This window comes from Crotalus tigris, unplaced genomic scaffold (genome assembly GCF_016545835.1).
Source record: "Crotalus tigris isolate CLP2741 ecotype Arizona unplaced genomic scaffold, ASM1654583v1 scf7180000024391.5723578, whole genome shotgun sequence".
Lineage (NCBI taxonomy): Eukaryota > Metazoa > Chordata > Lepidosauria > Squamata > Viperidae > Crotalus > Crotalus tigris.
This window is the reverse complement of record NW_024100561.1, coordinates 2,906,125-2,928,638: the sequence shown is the minus strand read 5'-3', so window position 1 is coordinate 2,928,638 and position 22,514 is coordinate 2,906,125. Positions and strand designations below refer to the sequence as shown.

At 45.9% G+C, this 22,514-nt stretch overlaps 1 protein-coding gene across 4 annotated transcripts; it reads left to right on the top strand.

Annotated features, from left to right (window-relative positions):
- Positions 1–10,679: 10,679 nt before the first annotated feature.
- On the top strand, positions 10,680–20,915 carry IRX2 (iroquois homeobox 2). 4 transcript variants are annotated; one of them, XM_039329297.1, is made up of 5 exons: positions 10,680–11,834; positions 13,514–13,931; positions 14,600–15,355; positions 16,436–16,506; positions 20,622–20,915. In XM_039329297.1, the coding sequence occupies exons 1-4, from the start codon at positions 11,592–11,594 to the stop codon at positions 16,477–16,479; spliced, it is 1,461 nt and encodes a 486-aa protein (XP_039185231.1). In that variant the 5' UTR covers positions 10,680–11,591; the 3' UTR covers positions 16,480–16,506; positions 20,622–20,915. The 4 variants fall into 4 exon arrangements, with proteins under 4 accessions (XP_039185231.1, XP_039185232.1, XP_039185230.1 ...); XM_039329298.1 differs by lacking the exon at positions 20,622–20,915 and adding an exon at positions 17,488–18,144 and having other exon boundaries at positions 16,436–16,502; XM_039329296.1 differs by lacking the exon at positions 20,622–20,915 and adding an exon at positions 17,488–18,144 and having other exon boundaries at positions 10,682–11,834.
- Positions 20,916–22,514: the final 1,599 nt, after the last annotated feature.

Genomic DNA, 22,514 nt, shown 5'->3' with positions numbered 1-22,514 from the left:
CAAGTCATAAAATGGCAAAGTTTGAAGACCCCTGGCCCAGTTTAATGAAAAGAAGGACCGGGGATAACATAATAGCAGTGTTCCAATATCTCAGAGGTTGCCACAAAGAAGAGGGAGTCAAACTATTCTCCAAAGCACCTGAAGGCAAGACAAGAAGCAATGGATGGAAACTAATCAAGGAGAGAAGCAACCTAGAACTAAGGAGAAATTTCCTGACAGAACAATTAATCAGTGGAACAACCTACTCTAGAAGTTGTGAATACTCCAACACTGGAGGTTTTTAAGAAAAGATTGAACAACCATTGGTCTGAAATAGTATAGGGCTTCCTTGTGAGCAGGGGGTTGGACTAGAAGGCCCCCAAGCTCCCTTCCAACTCTGTTATTCTGTTATTGCATCCATTCAGTTCACTCCCATTGCTTACAACATTCTTTTGCCTTTCTCAATCTTGGGCCCTCCAGATATGTTGAAGGACAAATACATAAACCTCAACAGAGGAGTGACCTCAGCAAAGTGAGAATTGTGGTCTATTTTGGAGGCTGCCAAGTTGGGAAGGCTGCCACCAGCTCTATCCGGAAAGCTATGCTTTTATAGACCTGGCCAGAGAGACAGGGAGAATCTTTTGCAAATCTGATAAAGTGAGTTCTAGTCTGTAAAAATGTATAGTTGAAGAGCAGTGTAAATTTTATTGTCTGGGAAGTCTTGGGCCATTTCCTCATTAGTGATTTATAGTGTCTTATAGTATCACCCAACCATCCTTGTGACAATAAAAATGCCTTTCTTCATTACTGATATATTGTCAGAGCCATAGTTGGATAATGTCACCACATGCTGTAAATCACTAGTAAGGAAGCAGCTTTTGGGGTTGTCTCAGCTGCAACAGATCTCTATAAACTGCCCTAGAACTTCATTTTGAGATTCAGATGAAGGGCTTTTCCCCACTGCCAAGTTAAAGTGCTCTCCAATAGTTTCTGAGTCAGCACAAAACAAGGTTGCCAACTCTTGTGCAGTCTCTCTTGTGTCTCCTCTGAGTGACTGCTAAATTGTGTTGCCCTGATGTTTAAGGCTGCCACTTGCTGCACGGAAAGTAATTGGTTTTCTCCTCTTGGCCCTTTTCAGCATATCATTAATCGACATGGAGAACATCCATTGATCACAGTACATAGAAGAACATAGATCAAGGCACCACTGAGCAGTGAGGTCTGGTTTTAGAACGACTGAGCTTTTCCAAGCTAATTTGTTAGCTACCCACCCACCCAAAGATGGGCATCCCTTAAGTTGAAAGAAAATGAAATAAAGAATTTTGTGAGACAGTTCCACAGCAAAAACAACCTCAGAAAGAAGGAATGCAGATTCTGCCGTGACTATGCAACTAGACAGGTTTTGTAGGGAAGGAGAAGTGAAACTGACCAGCTACTGGCTTACCACTGTTCTTAGGAGGAGTAGAGTTGGGAGAAGGGTTGAAACTGGCCAATACAGGGAGATTGACCAAGAAGCACAAGCATTCTATTTCTTTCCCAAATGAAATGGTGATGATCTCTCCCTAGATTGCTGAAATTGTGTGTGTGGGGGGGGGGGAAATCTGGTGATAAAAACAAAGAGGTATGGTGAGACAATTATGGGTGATTGGTCAAGGATAGAGATCAGATTGAGCTATCAACTAAGGATGGGGCATGGCAGGAAAGAGGTGGCACAGCCAAGGAAAGCATATGGGGGGCGGGGGGAATCTCGACTGCTTGCCTGCAACAAAGGAACATAGATTTGAACTTCTTCCTCATGAATAAGAAAATGTTGCTGGTCACTGAGCCAACTTTTCAGTAGAAAAGGATTCCATTAAATTCTATTGTTTCATTCTTTCTCTTGCAAAAACATGAGACTGAAATAAAAATCAGCCAAGCTTGGGACTACACTCTCTGAGGCATTGCACGGAGAAATAATGCATATGCTTTCATTCCTGCTAGCTCCCTGTCCCTATAATCATTCTTGCTTTTTCTTTCCCAGCCAAGCACAGGGGCCTATTGAAACTATCTGGAGGAAAGAATGTTGTGGATGTCAGTTCTGTGGGTGGCGACACTCTAATTTTAAAGTCACTTCTCTGAAGGGAGAGAAAAGAACCGAGTGACTGAACCAACTCTAAACATTTGGAAGTTCTTCTAGGTGGAATAAAAGCCTTAAGGTGGAGCTTAATTCTGCAAGTCTAGTAATGAAAGATCGCTGAGCAGGAGGGCCATTAAAGCAACCAGAGTTTTCTGGAGCCCAAGGCAAGGAGACCCCAACAGGTTGAGAAAAAAGGACTGAACCCTCCTCCCCAGGCTGAGTAACTGAGAGCAAAGATGGAGGACGATCGTACAACCACTCCTTCCTCAGACCGCCACTGCCTGGGTCCCATGAAGATCTCAAGAGAAGAGCCAAAGCAAGCCTGGCAACTTTAACCTGGGAAAACACCAGGGCCTCCAAAGGCTCCATTTCCAAAGCACCTGGTCCTCCTCAGCCTGCTTTCAGGTTACTCCTAGCTTCAGTGGCAGCTCCTCCTCGCTTCCTTTTCATTTCTGTGCTGCTTCTGCACAATGCTCACATTGGGAAACTGCCAGCTTTGTTGAAGGCATTGGATATAAGGGCCTTCCTTGTCTTCACCGGGCCTGCCTCGGTCATTGGAATCAGTGGGGCGCATTGAACATTTTGCCAAGGTCAACGGATAGGTAGAGAAAATGCCTCTCGCCTTCCACTCACTCCTACCCTACTTTTCTCTGCAGCTGTGACTTTTTTTAAGAAATCAGGATTTATTGACATTACTTATAACCTAAACATGGAATGGGTTTGCATAAAGATTTGGAAATACCTGATAAACCACCCATTTATTAAAACTCAGCTGTGGATGAATCATCCAGATTTAGGACTTATCAAAGATGATGATGGTGGTGATGATGATGATGACAAACAAAGAGCCAGTTCTGCTCATTGGCATCTATTAAGAGGAACTGAAGGGTTATTTTGTTTTCCTATTTAGTTCCCCTTTCTGCTGATAATCCAGCTGGGTGGACACTTTGAAACAGAATGAGAAAAGAGAAAACAAGACATTAGGGAAAGATTCTGACATACTGTACAAAAAATGGACTTGGTGGGACTAAAAGGGGACATGGAAAGGACAATAGCTCAGTTTTTATTTTTTAAAAAAAAAGATGAAAAGGAGGAAATGGAATTGAGTCAGGAAGAAGAAAAGGCCAGAGGGAGAAAGAGCTATAAGAAAGAAAGAAAGAAAGAAAGAAAGAAAGAAAGAAAGAAAGAAAGAAAGAAGGAAGGAAGGAAGGAAGGAAGGAAGGAAGGAAGGAAGGAAGGAAGGAAGGAAGGAAGGAAGGAAGGAAGGAAGGAAGGACCAATTGTCCTGAAACTATCTAGGGATACTCAAAAGTAGGACAGGAACATTTATGAGACTTTCCTTTCCTACCTATAGCTTTGGGGTCACTGGATTTAACTTAACGATCAGCAGTACATTTATGTCTACCATACAAACAAAAGGAAGATCTACTTTAGCAAAGTCATAATTAATCTATGTAATTCTCTTCTGGCTTCTCATTCTGGCTTTGAAAAGGATATTAGGTAAATTTTAAAAAAGACCAAAAAACAGAGCCTCCCTTTTCAGAGGCAGTGCATTTCTGCTGAAGATAAAAAGTAGAAGTTTCACATTTAGCTTTTTCCAGAGGTTTTTGGAAATCAAGTCCTGGATTAACTACCATTTTATATGCATGTACTTGGTAATAAGCCTTGTTCTTTAGTAAACATGCTTGGCGGAGCTACAAATAGATTTTTGTTCAGATTTGAAGGGTTCTTGGAGTGCGCTCATTAAGTCTTATTAAAAGGAGATCAAATGAATACAGTGGAATATACTAAATAAACATGCTTAAAGTAGAGGTACTGTAGGTGGACTTAACAGGAAATAAGCCTACTAGATTCAATGTGTCTGCAATGAAATTTGTAAAAACACTTCAGTAGCATAACACAAGGAGTTAAGTATCTGCTCTGGCTGGAGTCTTGATAGGGACACAAAATGGATGCCAGAAATTTGTAATCTCTGTGCAACCTTCAGTTATGCAAAATTAACTAATGGTGTTCAATTCTGATTACTAGAGAGCCTAAGAAGGGCCCCATGCCAGGCAGAATTTGATTTGTCCTGTGCACACAACCTAATCCATTCAATTTACTGGTATTTAGCATTCCTGGTGGGGTGGGCCAGTTGTATCAAACAATGGGTTGCTGTTGTTTTTCTGCTTGCCTGATATAGTACTGTAACTTCCTTAGCACTGGAGTTGTCTATCTGAAAACTTTATCATCATCATCATCATCAAAACTTGTTTTTCTTTACACCTAATCCATGTTGTTGCCAGGGAGTATACTGTTGGTGGTGATAGGTCTGTTTCTGTTTCTGAGAAGTTGCCCCAGACCAGGGTTTTCTAAGGTACCTACTTGGAGTTGTTTTAGTCATCCCATCATCCACAGGGGACAGTTTTTCTAAGCAAAAAGGCTTTCAGATTGAGATCCAAACTGCTTCCCTTTCGACCAAGCCTGGTTTCCTTAGCCCTGTGCTTTCTGGTAGTGCTTGACTACAGTTCCCATCACCCACATACAGCATGATATTGGCTTATGCTCCCTGTTGGAGCTACTGTCAAACACGTCCAGGAAGGACAGGGTGGGAAAGCTGAATTAAATGAAACTTTCTTTACATCTGCTTCAGTCAAACCACGGCCCAATTTTAAAATTTCTAATCTGATACATTCAAATGATTGTGAATATATATTGGCATTGATTTGATGCTTGCAGAGCCGCTATCAGCTCAGCACCATCAGCAGCCCAATTTGGCTGCAGGACAGTCATTTCTTTAGTTAAAAACACCTAATTTGTTGCACTGGAATTTCCTTAGCCGGGAACCTTTTTACCTCTAAGGATCGCAGCCTGCAGGGACAGTCCTGATAACATCAAGGAGAGATTAAGTTCTGAATTTAAAGGGACTTGCTGCCACCTAAGGGAACAAAGTGGCTGGTTCACACGTGCATCTTAGATTTCTCAGAGCTGGGCAAGCTTTGAGCTTTGTCTGATCGCGTGACTTGAGTGACTCCCCTGAATACTGCTGTGCCAGAGTTACTGTGGAAGTTCTTGCTGTGAATATTACCCAGGGAGGCCCATTCACGCAGGGACCTCTTTTGATAGTGAGTCTTAGAATCTGCAGAAGGGAACCAATGAGCCTTCACAGATCACCTAAGGTCATCCCAGCAACTTACACACCTCGAAGCTAGCTTTCTTCCAGTAGGCATTTTTCAAGGGATGGGCACCATGGATATATGCCCTAAGGTAACCATACATAAATAGTGCCACGTGTTTAGGCTGAACATATAGAGAACATGTTTAAGGAGATTGAAGTGCACCAACTAAGTTAAGCAATACTGGTGGAATTAGGAACCTCCATATTTATTGTTTGAAGGTAAATGTGATAATTGTGATATATTTCGCAGGATCATAATAAGAATGACTGAACTTTTCTTACATGAAATGCTTGGGGGAGGCAGTGCAGAGGAGAAATTCTCCTCTTTCTTCACATAGTACTATATTCAGGTCACATTCTTCAGAAACGTCTTTAACATGAATATGAAGCATTATAAAGTATTATTATCCAAATGTAATTAAAATATCCTCCATGATGAGTTGGAATTGAAATGTAATCTTGAACATCTCCAACACAAAACAGGAATTTCTCACCTCACTAACATCTCTTTGTGACTCACTCAAATGGTTCCTCTAGTTTTCTGTGATGGTGATTAGGGCGATCCAGTTGGGAAATGGAGGTGGCTGTTTCTAAAGCATGGAACTTGCAAATATGGGTGCAATCAAATGAATACAACAGGATTTCTAGATAAACATTTGAGGGATTGCATTGTGTTTCTCCAGGATGATTGGAAATATATTTACTTGGAAGTCTGATCTTCTTATTTCAAAGAGATTTGCAAGCATGTAAATATATTGGCTGTGGCTGGCTATCCCACTGTATTCAATGAATGTTACACACAAGGAAATATGTATTGGATTGAGTCCTGCATCCCGAATTATATTTACGTTCCATGGATGCCCATAGAGAGTGCACTATTAAGATATTTAACATCTGTAACTGGGTTGTTATCTGAGACTAGGATTGGGAGCCAAATTTTGAGGTTAGACTTTCTCACCTGTGGTTTTCCTGAAAACCTGGCCTGCAGTTTCATGATTCCCAGCTGTTGCAATAATCCTATCTAAAATCTATCAGTCTGGCAAGACTCATCCTGGACTATTTCACCCCTTCCTCAGCTCAAACTACTTAGGAGAGACTAGCTGAGATAAGAAAAAAAATAAAGGGAGGGACTGCTTGTAGGAGCTCCTTCAGAGCACCTCCAAATTCCTCTGAGAGAAACGGACCCCCAATCCCATAAGTGAAGCAAGTCCCACCTGCCTCTTCTTTCAGATTCGTCCAAAACTTTCTCAAGGAATTAACAGTGCCTTGCTATACAGATCTATTACAGAGATGCAAACCCCATTGAACTCAACAGGATGTATTCCTACTTTGGTCAAATAGAGAAGATCACTGAAGACTGTGTTAGTCAAGGCCAATCAAATCACTCCAACTGCATGATCCTGATATCAATAAACCACATTGATTTCCACGAGATGGTCTTTCCAGACCCTCCTTCAGCTTGCATTATTAAATCCCATTGATCCTAGTGGCAGAGAGTTAAGTCAGCTCTCCTCTACCTGAAATCAATGGGATTTAAAGAGATCTTAAGTACTTTGGCTGCATCCAGTTATACTTGGCTCTAAAGTCATCCAGAGAGAGTGGATGAATTATTGGGAAAAGGAGCTTAGTACTTCCACCCAGCCCTAGATTTTATTTCTAGATCTGATCGACAAGGAATAATGGATTGCTCCTTCTTCAATTCTGCTAAAGTGCACCGTGAGAAATGTTGTATATTCAGTTAATTGCGCTCGGTAGCAAAGAGGCGAATGCCCTCTGCTAAGAAACAAATATTTAGATAAATAACAAGGGTCCTCCTGGCAAGGTCGAAGCGTCTGCGGTCGCTTTGCATCTCTTTCATTTATTAGCAGTAATAGACACACGAAAGGCGGCCCTGAAGTGTAACGCTGCCGGTTACGCGAATTTTGGAAAGGAAAAAGAAAGACGGGGGTGCGTAATCATAGCGGAATGAGAAATTAAAGCCTCGGAAAGGCCGTAGGGTTAAAAAAAGAAAAAGAAAACTAGCCATTCAAGAAAAGGTTTCCCAGAAGCATGGGAGACGGAAGATTAACGCGCTATTTCCTTACAAACCCGCACGGTCCAACTTCGGGAGAGAGAGAAAAATACAGTAAACAATCTCCGGAAAAGGAAAAAAAAAAATATGTCCCGTTTATAGCTAAACGCTCCGGTTAGTTCTTCCCGGGAGTCAAAGGGGAGGGAGGGATGAGGTGGAGAGTAGGGGGGGAATGAGGTGGAGTGTAGGGGGGAAATCTTCTTTGTCACACCGCCTGCGTTCTGCTTGCCTTTGGAAATGCATGGCAACAACGTAGTGTTGCTGTTTTGAAGCCATAGAAAAATTATGCAAATCAACCCCAAAGCAAGCGATCGCCTTTTGAAATGGTAATGGCTCTATTCATTAAGTACTTATTGGAAAACTAGCCGCTTTCCACCCCAGCCCCCTTCAACCACCACCCTTCCCCCATTTTTTTGCAAGAAAAGCAACACTTATTTCTTTGCAAGAAGAGCAAATTAATGAGAAAAGAAGACAAACACGACGCGGGGTATTTAAACTGTCTAGATATTTGGGGGGGGGTGTTTCCCCTTCACTATTCCCTTTAATGTATTGATAATTCTTTACTGCACCTGGGATGTGTTCTCCATCCCATCTCCGACTCTGAGCCCGGTGACTGCAAGAATCCAGTTTCAGACACATTATTAGCAGGAAAATCTCTCGGGAATCGCTGGAACCTGCTCCCAGACCCACCCTCATTAACCTTCTCCCGGCCCCCCACACGCACAGATTCCATTGTAATGTCATTCCCATCCTGCACCAGCAGGAACATGAAGGATGGGAATTGTAGTCCAACATACCAGAGGAAGCAATGGGGAAAACCATTCTTGGGGGAGGATTTGGGGTTGGCTGGCCAAGGTGGCGACGGAGACGGTTGCGTCTCCCCTTCCCCCCCCCCAGTTGCATTTGACTCTAATCATCACATTCGGTGGTTCTAAAAGAAGGCAAGGACGTTCCTCTTTGTCGCCCATTTCCCATATGGAATTCGAGGAGAGTGCAAGGCGACTGTTTGGAATACACACCGCCTCTCCGAAGTGTCAGAAATGACAATGAAAAGGAAACGGGAGGCTCCTTCCTTTTTGCTTAGTATAGAAAAGAAAGGGAAAGCTTGAGTGGCGGGGGGGGGTCTCAATTTATTTTGCAGTGCCGACCTGCCAAGGGCGTCGAGAATAAGGAGACTCTGGAGGGGGGGAGGGGTTGGGGCAGGGGTCTTTCAAAGACAACCATTCGACTTTTCGGCCCTAAACGTTGTAACTGACTGGGAAGCGGTTGACTTATTTCCAAAGCGCGTTCAAACCGCAGGCGTTCTAGGCCAGCGCTTGCCAGCCTCGGTCGCTTGAAGAGGGGCGGACTTCAACTCCCAGAATTCCCCAGCCAGCGAATGCTGGCTGGGGAATTCTGGGAGTTGAAGTCCTCCCCTCTTCAAGCGACCGAGGCTGGCAAGCGCTGTTCTAGGCAAGGGGGGGGGGGAGTTTGTGCTTGAGCTACACTTCATGTTTTATCTAAATTCACCCACTGATACTGCTTATTTGCTGTTACTCTTTAAAATGCAGATAGACGTCAAGGCACCAATTTTATGAGCGGGTGGCCTTACTGCCTGGATCATTGCATGGCAAAAGACGAGGGAGGGTGGTCTTCCAGCAGTCAAACGTTAAGGGTGTGGAGCGAAGAGAAGAGAATGATTGGTGGCGCCTCTCGAACCAAATTTCCCGCTTTTGTGGGAAGAGGTAGAAAATGCCAGGCTTTTCTGGGTTTCAAGCGGATTGCTAGCAAGTCGCCTTAGCTCCAATCCCCCAAGTGCGCGGATTCGATTGTGTCCCATTCGGTAATCGATCAGACTCGAGGGAAGCTTCAGCCACAATTTGTAAAACCACCTGTCACTTTTAAGTTGTGTGTTTCTCTCTCTCTCTCTCTCTCTCTCTCTCTCTCTCTCTCTCACACACACACACACACACACACACACACACACCTCAGGTCACCCTCCCCGCCATCTGCTGGATGGTGACAGCAAATTGTTGCTTCCGAACAGCTTCAGCGACCAGGCGGGGATATTGTGGTGTTCTTTAGATCTTCGTCCCTGAGTGAAGTCACTGGGCGGAAAGACATCCCGTCGAGATGCCCCCGCGTTGTGCCTGAGGAACGCCAGTCGTTTTACACCGTTTCTTTATACCCCGGCGTAATTCATGGCAATGCCGCGAGGGCTGGCCGCCTCAGCTAAGTGACCAGAGTGGCTTTTAGGCCAAGCGGCAGGCCGTAAGGACGACCCTCCAGTAAGGAGCCGTTTCCTTTAAAGTCAGTCTGGATGGGCTAAGGACGGCAGCGAAAACGGGGTAAATGGAAAGAAAGGCCACACCGAAGTCCCTCAAGTCCCCTCACCCAAAATTAATTGCAGACGCGCGCGCGCGCGCGCACGCACACACACACACACACACACACACACACACTCCAGTCTATTCGATTTCCCCAGTTCATTGATGATTATATATACCATCAATTCGGTGTCGATTCTTAGCGACCACATGGATTTTTTTTTTTTCTCCAGCATGAGGAAAATCCTCCAGGTCAGTGATAAAATAGAAGGAGGTGGAGTTCCTTTGGTACCTTAAAGGACCAGGGTTAAGGCGAGGTTTTGGAAATAATTACTTGAGGTTAGGAATAATAATAATAAAAAAAACCGCTGCGATGGAAAGTGTCTGTGGATTAACTGCACCCATCGCGCCTCTTTTCACTGGAATGGAGACTGCTTCCTGCAATGTCATTGCCTGCGCCCTATGAAACTCAGATGAATGTTCGCCTTTTTGACCGAGACACGGCTACAGCTGCTCGCTTAGATTTCACGACCCTACCCTAAGCACGTGTCCTAGCCTAGTCCAAATGGGAGTTGCGCTCTACACCTGGAATTTGACCCGGCTTTACGCAGTCTCCGTTCACTTTACGCGATGGAGGCAAAAAGCTTAGCTTCAAGCACCAGTTGGGTTTAGGATCGCAGCCTGCCGCACGTGTCCCAAACACTTCTTGGGTCCGAGAGGCATTTCCTCGCAAGCCAAGTATCTCGCACTGCAGCGAATCTCCACCCCGCCTCCCCCCCCCGCACGATCGCAAGTCTCTCTTCCTTTATTAGGGCGGCGAGGTCCGTTGCAGGCCTCCGTCCGGGGCTGGTCTGCAATGGAACGAAGCCACAGGCCAATTGTCAAAGCCTCAGCCTGGTGCCAATGGGGAATGCCTTTAGTTTGACGACGGCGGCGGCGGGCTGGCAGGCCGGCCTTCTCCCCTTTACGCCTCCTGCCTCCCTCGCGGGCAGCTCTGAAACTACGTGATGCTATATAACCTCTTGCGCTGGGAGGGGGGGGACAGAGGGGGTGGAGAGAGGAAGACAAGAATGCATTTCGTGGCTCGGCGTCCGGCCAGCTTCTTCAGTTGCAGCCGCTGCGCTCCACCGCTGGGCCTCAAGCCACCGCGCGCGATTTTCTCTGAGCCGCAGCCGCCGAGGGGGAGGCGGGATTTGATTTTATTTTGTTTTCCCAGAGTCCCGCCCAAGTCCTTCCTTCTCTCCTTGGTTCCATCTGGGAAGGAGCTGGGCGAGGGGCGTGTCTTCCCGCATATGCAGATGAGTCGTCGTGACGGACAGCTCGCCTTGCCAATGTCCCTCCGAAACTCCTTTCCCCACAAACTCCTCGCCTTCCCAAGCTCCTATGCCTGCTCCAAAATCCAAGACTTGTCGCAGGCGCTGGGGGGGAAAGCTCGCCTTGCCTTACTGGCGGGCTCCGAGCGCGGGAGGGAGGGAAGAATTGCGGAGCCAGCGGAGACTGCTTACCCGGTGCAGCCCGGTCGAGGCTGGTTTTTCCTCCCGCTCTCCCTTATTTTTGACCTCTTCCCTGCCGGGGTTTGGGGAGACGCCTCCTCTTCCTCTTCTCTTGCTTCCCGCGCGCCTTTCTCGCCCAGATGCCCACCGCCGCTACCTCCTCCTCCTGCAGCAGTGGGTGACTTCTGCGTGGGAAAGGAGGCGAAGGAGAAAGAGCGCGCGCGCGCGCGCCCAGAAAGAGCGAGCGGCTTTTCTCCGCCTCGCGCCAGGCTCTCCTTTTGGCTCCGGCTCCTCCTGCCTATGGAGCGGACGCTGTGAGCTCCTCCGCGGCCGGAGTGCTCAGCAGCAGCAGCTGCGGCGGCCGCAGCCCAGCCGCTGAAGTGCCAGCCGTCCTCCTCTCCGCCCGGCTCAGTCCAGGCCCCCCGCTTCCCTTCCTTTTGCCCGCCCGCTGACAGTCGGCCAGCCAGCTATGTCCTACCCTCAGGGCTACCTCTACCAGCCCCCGGGCTCGCTGGCGCTCTACTCCTGCCCGGCTTACGGGGCGTCGGCGCTGGCGGCGCCCAGGAGCGAAGAGCTGGCCAGATCATCTTCCGGCTCGGCGTTCAGCCCTTATCCCGGATCCGCGGCGTTCACGGCCCAAGCGGCAGCCACCGGCTTCAGCAGCCCGCTTCAGTACTCCACCGACCCGGCCACGGGATTCCCCTCCTACATGGTGGGTAACTGACGAGCGAGCGAGCGAGCGAACGACCCGCCTCGGCGCCATCCTTCACCATCGCCGCCGCCTCCATCTTCCTCCTCCTCCTCCTCCTCCTCCTCCTCATTCATCGCTCCCCCCACTCGTATCTCCGAGACCATCTGGGCTAGGCTGGGGGATCGTGTGAATGTACCCCGCGCTAAGCTCACCGTGTGTGAACCGAGGAAGGGAGGGAGCAGCTGTCTTCCCCTCGCTGGCTTTCTCTTTCTGGAAGCTTTTTTTTTTTTTTGTTCTTCTGTTGTGCCATCTTTCGCTGCCTTTTCTACTTTTCCTTGCTTCGTTTCTTTTCCTTTTCTCTCCTCTTTGTATCTGGGTTTTTAAAAAACTTCCCCCTCCTTTTTCCTCTGTATTTTTTATTTATTTATTTATTTATTGCTCCCTGGATTCTGCTTTCCCACTTTCCTTTCTCTTTTATGTTTTCACTATTTTTCTGTTAAAGTTTTTTTCTTCTTCTGTTATTTGTCTCTCTTTGTCCACTTTTACTTCTGATTGTGTAATTTTACAGTGCCGACGTTCCACTGATTTAAAGGCGTCCAAGCGGAGCGTGTGCGCGCGCGCGTGTGTATGTATGTGCGTGTGTCCTCGCGCTCTTAGTTCTTTTCACACAAGCTTCGGGCAGATGTCCACCACTTCCCGATTGCTGCAAAGTATGTTAATGTCGGGCGTTCGTGCGTATTTTGTAGCTATTGCAAACCGATGAAGGATTAAAGATAGCAGAGCCAATTGGTCCTGGGAAAGTGGGGCGAAGGGTTCGGTTTTCTTTCATTACACACGAGATATCAGATCCAACGCCTTTGGCTGGACTCTCTCTCCCTCCCTCTTTCTCTCTCCCATAACCTTCGCCTTTTCTCTCAGCCCGGCGATCTTTATTTAGGATAATGAGAGCCCCATCTCAAATGCTCCTCTGTTTGACTTTCTCGTGGCAAAAGAAAAGCACCCGCAAGTTGCCAAGTTTTTCTTTTTTCTTTTTTCCCCTCTCCATGGGTTATTTAAGAACATTAGGTAGATTTGGAGCGTATTGTAGTTTTCTTTCCTGGACCGGCTATAAAACTTACCAAGTTGCTCAACTAATTTCCTTCCCTTCTCCATACTCTCCTATTATGCAGACTTTAAATCGGCGTAATTTAAACATTTAAAGGGTGAATTAAAATGCTAATTATATCGTATTTGACCAATTCGAAACGGTGCATATCTCCTGCTTTGCAAATTGGATTTGCAATGCATTAGCGGACTGAATTGCTAAGTGGGGTTTTTTGTTGTGTCTCTCTTCCTATCTCTCCCTCCCCCCCCCCGCCGAGCAAAAAGAAAAATATCTTAGCCATTCATGTAGACAAGGAGGGGAAAAGTAGAAAGAGGTCTTTAGAGAGGGAAATAAACTAATATGTTAAATAAATTGAAACTTACGAAATGAAAATTTCAGCGGTTTTTCCAGGGGGCGAAAGGAATCTGATTCCAATATCACCTGGGCTTGGTTTTTTTTAAAAAAATAAAATAAAGGAAAATGCATATTTTCCCAAAAAATAAATCATTATATATAGTTCTCTGTTCTGTTCGCTTTTGTAATATTAATCATATATTCGTGCCGACCACCAGCTGTAGAAATAGCTGAGTAAACACTTTGCTTTGGCACCTGGCAGGGTTCTCCTTACGACGCCCACACGACGGGCATGAGCGGGGCCATCAGCTACCATCCCTACGGCAGTCCAGCCTACCCCTATCAGCTAAATGACCCGGCCTACCGGAAGAACGCCACGCGAGATGCCACGGCCACGCTGAAGGCCTGGCTGCAGGAGCACCGCAAGAACCCGTACCCGACCAAAGGCGAGAAGATCATGCTGGCCATCATCACCAAGATGACCCTCACGCAGGTTTCCACCTGGTTCGCCAACGCCCGCCGGAGGCTCAAGAAGGAGAACAAGATGACTTGGGCGCCGCGCACCAAGAGCGAGGATGAGGACGAGGACTTGGAAGGGGAGAGCGGCGGGATGCGGAGCAAGGAGGAGGCCGGCTCGGACAAAGGGCGGGACGGCAACGAAACGTCGGCGGAGGACGAAGGTGAGAGCCGGACCGGGGAGGAAAGTGGCGGGCAGCCCGTTTCGGGATCGTTCCATTTTGAGTTCAAAAGAACGGGGAAGGCAGCCTCGGAGCGAGGCTAGGGAGAGGTTTTCAGCGGCCGCCTCTTTCTCGCGGCCTTTAGGCTCTTCCAGTGTAGCCGGCACCCCCCACCACCACCCCCAATCCGCGCAGCACTAAGCTGAAGTTTCTGTAGTTTAACGCTCTCCCACCGGTCGGGCCTCGTTTACTGCATTAGAAAGAGGAGCAGGAGGAATAATGGTAGCAATGGTGGTGTTGTTAACGCTACGTTTCTAAGAGCTTTAGGAATACAGTGTCTGCAGGCGGCAGGAAAGGTCGGCCTTACACCTAAGAGGCGCAAAGAAAGAAACCCGGGGGAGGCCGCTCCGCGGGACTCTTCCCGGCCAAGTTCCGGCCAGAAGAGCCGCGGCAAAAGAGTTGGGCAAAAGGCCTGGGGGCCTTGCAGAGGGTGGCATCCCGCTTAAGGCCTGCAGAGCCGGGTAGGGAGATGGGCGCGGAGAGGCGAAGATCAGGAGAGCCACCCGAGCTTCGGGTTCGAAGGGGTTTCCTTAGAGCGGGGATTTGGGGCTGCTGATCCTGTCGCCCGCCTGCCTGCCTGCCCCGACCGTTTCTCTGGTTCTTTGCTGCAGGGATCAGCTTGCAGGTGGATTCCCTCACCGACCAGTCCTGCTCGGCCGAATCGGACGGGGAGAAGGGCCCGTGCAGGGCGGGGGACCCGCTCTGCGAGTCAGGCTCGGAGTGTAAGGACAAGTACGAGGAGATCGAGGAAGACGACGACGACGATGAGGACGAGGACGAGGAAGACGACGAGGCGGGCAGAGGCCTCCTCCCCAAGCCCGTCACCTCCTCTCCTCTCACCGGGGTAGAGGCCCCGCTCCTGGGCCACCCGCACGGCCAGGATTCTGCCAGAAACGCCGCCAAAGCTGCTCTGGACGCCCGGATCCCACCCTCGGTGGCCTCCCAGACTACGCAAGCCAGCAAGCCCAAGCTCTGGTCGCTGGCGGAAATCGCCACCTCGGACCTTAAGCATCCGCACCCGCATCCCCACAGCCACAGCCTGGCCCAGAGCTGCCCGCCCTCGGCCCCGCCGCCTTCCACCCCACACAGCGCTGCCTACTCGCCTTCTTCGCTCTTGGGGAGGCATATTTATTACACGTCGCCTTTTTATAGCAACTACACAAACTACGGGAACTTCAACGCCCTCCAAGGACAGGGCATCTTGAGGTACAACTCGGCCGCCGTGGCCTCCAACGAGGGACTCAACCAAGCGGTCTTAACTGGCGGCGGTGGCGGAGCTCTGAAGGCGGGCTCGGAAAACTCGCTGAAAACCATGGCGGGCCACCTCGAACAACACTACAAGCCTCCCAGTTCAGATCCCAAGAAAGGTAGGTAAAGTCTTTGTTTCTCGTTTTGCTTCCGAGTGGGAAAAGCAGGCGGCCTTCCTGATTCAGCCCACAAGATCACCCAATAAGAATGGAGGGGGGGGGGAGTAGACTGTCCATCGATTGACGGGGGTGGGAGTGGGGGGGGGGTGTCAAGCCTTTCCATTGCTTAAGAAGGCAAAGCAAAAGGGCACGTCTGCAGCATCAGCTCCTTGAGATGCCAATGGCCTAGCCTCCGCTTTGTTTCAACTAAGCCCTTGTCCTGGGCTACAATCCTAATCAAGATTTTGCAGGAAAAATCGAAGGCAAGAGGATGGTCCTTCTAGTAATCAATAAGTTAGGAAGGAAACGCAAATATGTCTTTCCAAAATTAGTGAAACTAGATTGGGGAGGCAAAAAGAAAAACAATGAGCAAACAAAACTTGGAGTCTAAATTGTTAAAATCAAGTGCTTTACAACCAGTGCTAAAAACCCATTTTTTAAAAGTTATGTCATGAATCCTTATACCTGAGAAATGGAAAGATGCACAGATAAAAGGCCAGCCTGGTAAATACAGTACATTTAATATTTCTAAATCTCAGATTCTGGATGGAGGAAATGTTAATAGTAGTAAATGTGATCGTAGTTCTAGCAGCAATAAAGCTCATCACCATCACTTTCTGAAACAAGCAGAAGTTTTGACAGTCGGTGGGTGAGTAAATTCTCTGCAGGAAAGTGTGCATGAGATTTCCTCCCTAAGTATATTTAATCAGAAGCATGTCAGAGTGGGCTATTAAACTTTTGAACGCACAGGATTGCAGCTTGAACCATCGGTCACATCTAAGAGTGGTGTCCTGTCACCCTAAGAACTCTTATGAGCTTGCGTAGCTTTTAAACAGGAGATCCTTAGGAAAGGTGGTCTCCCAATGAGCAATTATACCCCTCCCCTTAAATCTCTATCAGCTGAGAAATGGTGCCATAGGGGCAGGCCTTTTAAACACTCAGCTCTGAGCTTTTGTGCAAGAAGGGGCTGGCTGTGCCCAGAGTGAATAATCTAGTTAGCCAGCTGTGTCCTGTGACTAACTGACGCTTCTATTTTGACAGACCCCACTGAAATGTGCACAGTAGGAGTACAACCATTCCTATAGAAAGGCAATCACACAGCAGCCAGGCAAGTAAGTGAGACCCATATTCTTTTTTCTTTTTGCCTTTTATTCTGTTGCACTAGTTAGGGGGATCGTTTGGCATCAGGTCCTAAGACACGTGGCCCATTGCCCGCCTTGTAAAAATGGGCTTAATGTTCATTTCTTGCTCCGTCACCAAAGAGTAGTATGATGACCAAGAACCTCCAAGATTGTGCATTTTTACCCTTTGTGTTTCACGTTGCAGAAAACAGTTTGGCTGTTTTATATGCACATCACCTTCCCATAAAATGGTCCCTTTTGAATGGATACTTCAATTAGACTTTTTTAAAATGTTATTTGCAAGTTAAAGATATAAGGGAGCGGGCAGTCGTTGCACAGGACCTCACTGAAATGAATGCTGTGGGAAGAGAGAGTCATGCTCGCTTTGCAACCCAGCCAGAATTGATCTCATTGTCCTCTTCCACTATTTGAAGTAAGCATGTAAAATAATAGGTGCAAGAAGCCTTTGTTGTTATATTGCCAGTAGGGAATGAAGGAGAACTTCCTACTTCTTTGAATTTATTTATATATTTATTTATAAATTTCATTTTAGGCACTCCCTGACTCCAATTGATTCTGGGTGGCTGTATAATAAACAGTACCTACATAGACCTTAAATTTAAAGAACTGTGCATCAAAATAAGCCCTTAATTTATCTGGAATACTGATATACATTTCAAATAGCAGAGGCAGACAATGAGATAGATCTTGGCCAGGTTCCAAAGAGTATCTGCATTCATTACCTAGGTTCATTCCCCATCTATTTCCAAGAAACTGTTGCAGTTAATTTGTGGGTTTTTTTAAAAAATCCTATGGTCAAATATTCTTTACCCCCTAAAAACAACAAATCCCCGCCACCCCAGTCCTTCTCAAGCAAGGAAGGAGAATAGGCTTTACACTTTGCTGCCAGTTTTAACACATTCTGTGTAAATGAAAGATTGAGGATGATCTGGTGTTTTCCTTGGTCCACAGGTAGGTGTCACAATTGCTTTGAGAAAAGTCAACAAGCCATCATCTCTCCCCAAGCTAATCTATCTATCTCTATCTGTAACTCTTAACAAAACTCTAAATCCGGATCACATCTTGTGCCACTGTATAAAAGAAGACCACAGAGCACTCTTAGATCTACAGACTCTAATTATTGAACCAGAACTTTTGTTGGACATTAATGTGCATTTACTGGTATAGTCTAGTTTCCCTAATGTATATGTGATTAAAAAAGAAAAACAAAAACAAACAAAAAATAAGGAAATCTGTTTTTTCTCAGGATATCTTGACTTGATCACTTCATTACCACGGTATATACATATATACATATATATCTATATTCTGTAGGTGTGATAGGACTTATTGTACAAATTCTTTGTAAAAGATACACACAGTAGGGATTAATTAAAGAAACTGCAAGTACTTACAAAATGAAACATATTTGATATTTATTTTTGTAATGATATAAAATCTTCTAGTAATTTATGCAAGTTGTATTGCAATGGAATCCCAAGTCTTTTGTAAATAAATTATGCCTGGTTTTTATTTGAAACATGGATGGTTATACAATCCCTTGTTGTTTAACAAGAATTCTTTACTAATTTATATCTATAATTGTAAATAAAACAGATTAGTCTACAACAAGGTGCTGCCTTTTTATTCAATTTGACTGGTGGTAAAAATGCATATTTGGTAATTTATGATAATTTGCAAAGCGTTACAGATATGTTATCTTTTGAATTTATTCAGTAATGTGACTAAATAAAACTTAGCTAAATTTTAATTAATTAATTTATATAGATACACAGAAATAACCAACATTTTTCATACAAAATACTGCTTTAACCCACATTTTAAGTAAATGCACTTATTCTTTAATCAAAAAGTAAAAACACTCTAGGAAATCCTCCCAGTAAAAGATATTCTCCCTCATTTCAAGTGCTTTCTACTCATTTCTGTAACGCACCTAAGGCATCTATCTTGGGCTTTATTTTTTTAAAAAAAGGAAAAAGAAAAAGCTCAACAGTCTCTTTTCTCCCACTCTCCCAGCAAATAATGAGAATTCCCACATAGGAAAATTTCAATAAAGAGACAAACAACCATTTATTTTCTTGTCCAAAGATAAATTGAGTGAATATAACTTACGGTTATGAAACAAGAATAATAGCTTCTTAGACTGCCCTTTAATCAATCATACACTTATTTTTCAAGAGGCTCATCTATTTTATTCCATGATTAATAATCTTCCGGCATGAGAGCATTATTAGATCCCAGCAGGAGAGATCCTGGATGCTTTTAGCTGCTTTGCAATGGTCAGTTGGGGTTCATTACTGGCTGATATTGAACCATTTATAAAATCTTGTCTAAACATCTGCCAGCTCAGATAGGCCGATGTGTCTGAAGATGGCAAATGGCTGGAACAGTTGATATTGACAAACGGGACTCTCTCCAGTGGCTTTTTGTTCACTGAAAATTAGTGGCCTCTGGCTCAGGGGCTTGTTAGAAAGGGCATTTGAAAGTGATCTCAAATAGTTCAGACTTCAGCCAAGGGAATGTTAACTGGATAAAGAATGTGGAGTTGTGTGTGTGTGTGTGAGAGAGAGAGAGAGAGAGGGGGGGAGAGAGAGAGAGGGAGAGAGAGAGAGGACTGGTGGAAGGAGGGGAAGGCTGCAGCGTACAGGAAGGTTAGAAACATTTTAGGTATTTGCAGTTTAGTCCCTTGGTGCTTAGAACAGCTTAACCAAAGGATAAGTTGCTGTTGGGACAAGTTGACAAATAATGCAAGGAGGGGGAGAGCGAGAGAGAGAGAGAGATGGAATCATCTTCTTAACATCTTACCTGAAGTTCCCACATCCATAAATGACTTGGATTTCAAAATAAATTATGTTTTAAAATGCATCTTTGGATTTTAGTAAGGCAGTTAAATATGCGCAATTAAATTATTCAGGCTAATCCTTGTTTCTAGAAGTTATCCCAACTGGTATTACTGCTCCCTATACAGACACGGAGGAATTTATTGAAAGACTTTCCCCATCTCTTATTTTGTAACCCTATGAGTGCATTTGTTTGCACTTAAAAAATAACTTAGAGTGCATGATATTTTATACTGCTCTGTGGGAAACAGGCAACACCAGTCCATAGAGAACTTCACCCCGAAAGAAAGCCTCAGCTGAATGGAAATCAAAGATGTGTCTATTTCTTTCAACTGAGTTAACATAAAAGAGTCTGTATTAGGTTTGCATCCCTCCAATTCATTTCAGCGGTAGATGGTACCATCAGAAATTTAGTAATATTTCTACTAGCCCAGATCACAATGAGGTTTAAATTAATAACACTCAGTCCTTGTGCATTACTGTGTGGCTGGCAAAACACATTTCTTATTAGGAATGGCATGTGGTGTTAAAATAATTTCATATTTAAATACAATACGGTGGTGTCTTATTTTTAAAATCCAGGCTAAAATATCTTGAAGAAAGGTTTTGCAACCCCCCTCCCCAGCTAAGATACAAATCAGTCCTGCTAGTCAGATTATTGGGGGAAATGCTGAGACTCTTAATTTTTTTTTAAAAAAAAAGCTTTATTTTTAATCTCACCTTTATTATTTTTATAAATAACTCGAAGCCTTGAACATATCTAATACTTCTTCCTCCTTCAGTTTTCCCCACATCAACCATGTGAGATGAGTTGGGCTGAGAGAGGGTGACTGGCCCAAAGTCACAGCTAATTTATATGCCTAAATTTGGACTAGAACTCACAGTTCCTGTTTTTTGGCCTGGTGCCTTAATCACTAGACCAAACTGCCTCCTTTTCTTTTTCTGGGGATCTTTATAAAAAAAAAAAACATTTTTCCTAAGGTCCATCACTTACCTAATAGTTTCACCTCCACGCTTCTGTCTTTTTGCCTCCCCCCCCCTTGTTATACTCTACTTTTTTACAGGTAATAGGCGCATTCCGTTTGGTTTTATTTTTAAATTCATTTTGTGGCAAAGATTAGGAAATCTAACGACTTTCCTTTGATGTTTACATGCCCATGAATGATCTCGGATCTCCATAATTTACTCATCCCCTTGCTGGAATTTAGATCTGGGATTTTTTTTTTTTTTTTTTTTTGCTGAAAGGAAAAGTTGGAAGACCTGAGACTGAATAAATGCACCCTTCTTCCTTGCCACATTTGGTCGGTTTGGCGTAATCTCGGGATCTCAACGGGAATTTCAACACGGAGCGGTCCCTAACGGAAGCTCCTCTCGCCCTCCTTGCGGACTTCCTACACAGTGTAAGCGCCTTCTGAGAAGAGCAGAGGCCGTTGCCCATCTACTATGGCTAAGATTACCGGGTAGTTCTTCTGAACTAGAACTGCACAATCTGGTGTGTATCCGCTGCGTTTTAATGAAGGTTTAATTTAGGAATACTCTACTATATCGCCCGAAGTCTCACTTTATTCTCTTTCAACGCGCCGGAGAACTTTCTGAGGGATCTCTCTCCCCCCCCCACTTTATTAATTAGACAGACTGTATGCTTTTGAAAAGTCTGGAGACGAAGAAGAGACAGACTAGCGATAACATTAACATGCGGTGCCAAAGGACAACGTGGCAATTGTCAGATTTGGCTTCTTTTGGTTTCACTTCCTCCCCCCCCCCGCAACCCCCAACTCCAATGAGGAAGCCATTTAGATAATAGAATAACGGAGTTGGAAGGAACCTTGGAGGTCCTCTAGTCCAACCCCCTGCTCAGGCAGGAAACCTTAGAACATTTCAGACAGATGGTAATCCAACCTCTTCTTAAATGGCGCTAAAGAGCGATTTCATTATTGTATTATCTCATTGGGCTTTGCAGCCCAGACTCGGCCCAAATCTTTCACCGTTCAACTCTCTTCCCAAGAGCCTTCTCCAATTTTCCTTTGCCTTCAGCTTATGTTGGGTTAGTTAGCAGAAAACCCCTACCACTAATTTTAACGAAATGCTGGATTCCGTGCCCGGTAGCTGCCTTCTCTGCCTCCCTCTGCCACTCTGAGGCAGAGATAAACTGGGCTGGTTGTACCAAAAAGAGGGGGGGGGGAGAGAGAGAAACTTGTCCCCTCCAATTTTCGCTGCTCTCTTTCTGCCCTGACTTCAAAGGTCAAACAACGCGTGTTGCCCATAAGAGAAATCTTGTTTTATAGGAAAGAAACCGTCTGAAGGACGGAACTTGCCTGCAGCGGGGAGGGGAAGAGCGGGGCAGTTAGGAGACTCCTCCGCGGGGCTTTTTGTCTCCCCTCCCCAGTCAAGCTTAAGATCCTTTGCTGTTTTTGGTGCTTTTGTTTGAAAAAGACCAGAACGCTGCGAGGTGGAGGGTTTTAACTCTCCAGACGAAGGCCGGGAACAGGAGGCTTCACGGATTGCTTGTAGCTGAGCGCCCACACCCCAACCACCCCAGCCGAAGATTGCTTGCCATTCAGGCGGCTTTGGAAGCCGCCGGCGCGCTTGCAATAACCCTGCAGAGGCGATGTGCTTCTCGTCCTTTCCTAGAGTTCAGTCGATCGCCTTCGCCGGCGCTGCTCCTGTGTCTCTGGACTCAATGGGTCTGGCCGGGTGGATTCCACGTAAACGCGCCATTCCGTTCCCATCGACGGCAGCACCTGCTTGGGAGAAAAAGCCGAGCTCGCCGAGGTTTACCCGGCAGCCGTCGGCAAAAACCGGATCCTGCAAGAGCGCAACGGGATCGTGGCTATTCTTTCAGAGGGCGCCTTTAGTTTGGCGCAGGGCTCCCATCTCGGCCTCTCGGGCCGCAGCACGGCGTGTGTATCTGTGTTCAAGGGTGTCAGATCTTTATTATTTATGCGGTCCATAAAGCAGGCAGGCAGACACACTTTTGGGAGATGCCGCCGTTGGTCGGCTGCCCTGAATCCCGAAGCCGGACAAACGCCGAGCGAATTTATCTTAAACGTTACTTAACAACTGTAACAGAGGTCAGAAGAAAATGAGGTCGAAATTCATTTAGTTGCCCTGATTGCTTATTATCCCTGAAGGAAAGGT

Coding starts and splice junctions, on each gene's coding strand:
- IRX2 (XM_039329297.1), top strand. CDS start 11,592: ATGTCCTACCCTCAGGGCTACCTCTACCAGCCCCCGGGCTCGCTGGCG. Junction 11,835..13,513: donor CGGGATTCCCCTCCTACATG/GTGGGTAACTGA, acceptor GGCACCTGGCAG/GGTTCTCCTTACGACGCCCA. Junction 13,932..14,599: donor AACGTCGGCGGAGGACGAAG/GTGAGAGCCGGA, acceptor TCTTTGCTGCAG/GGATCAGCTTGCAGGTGGAT.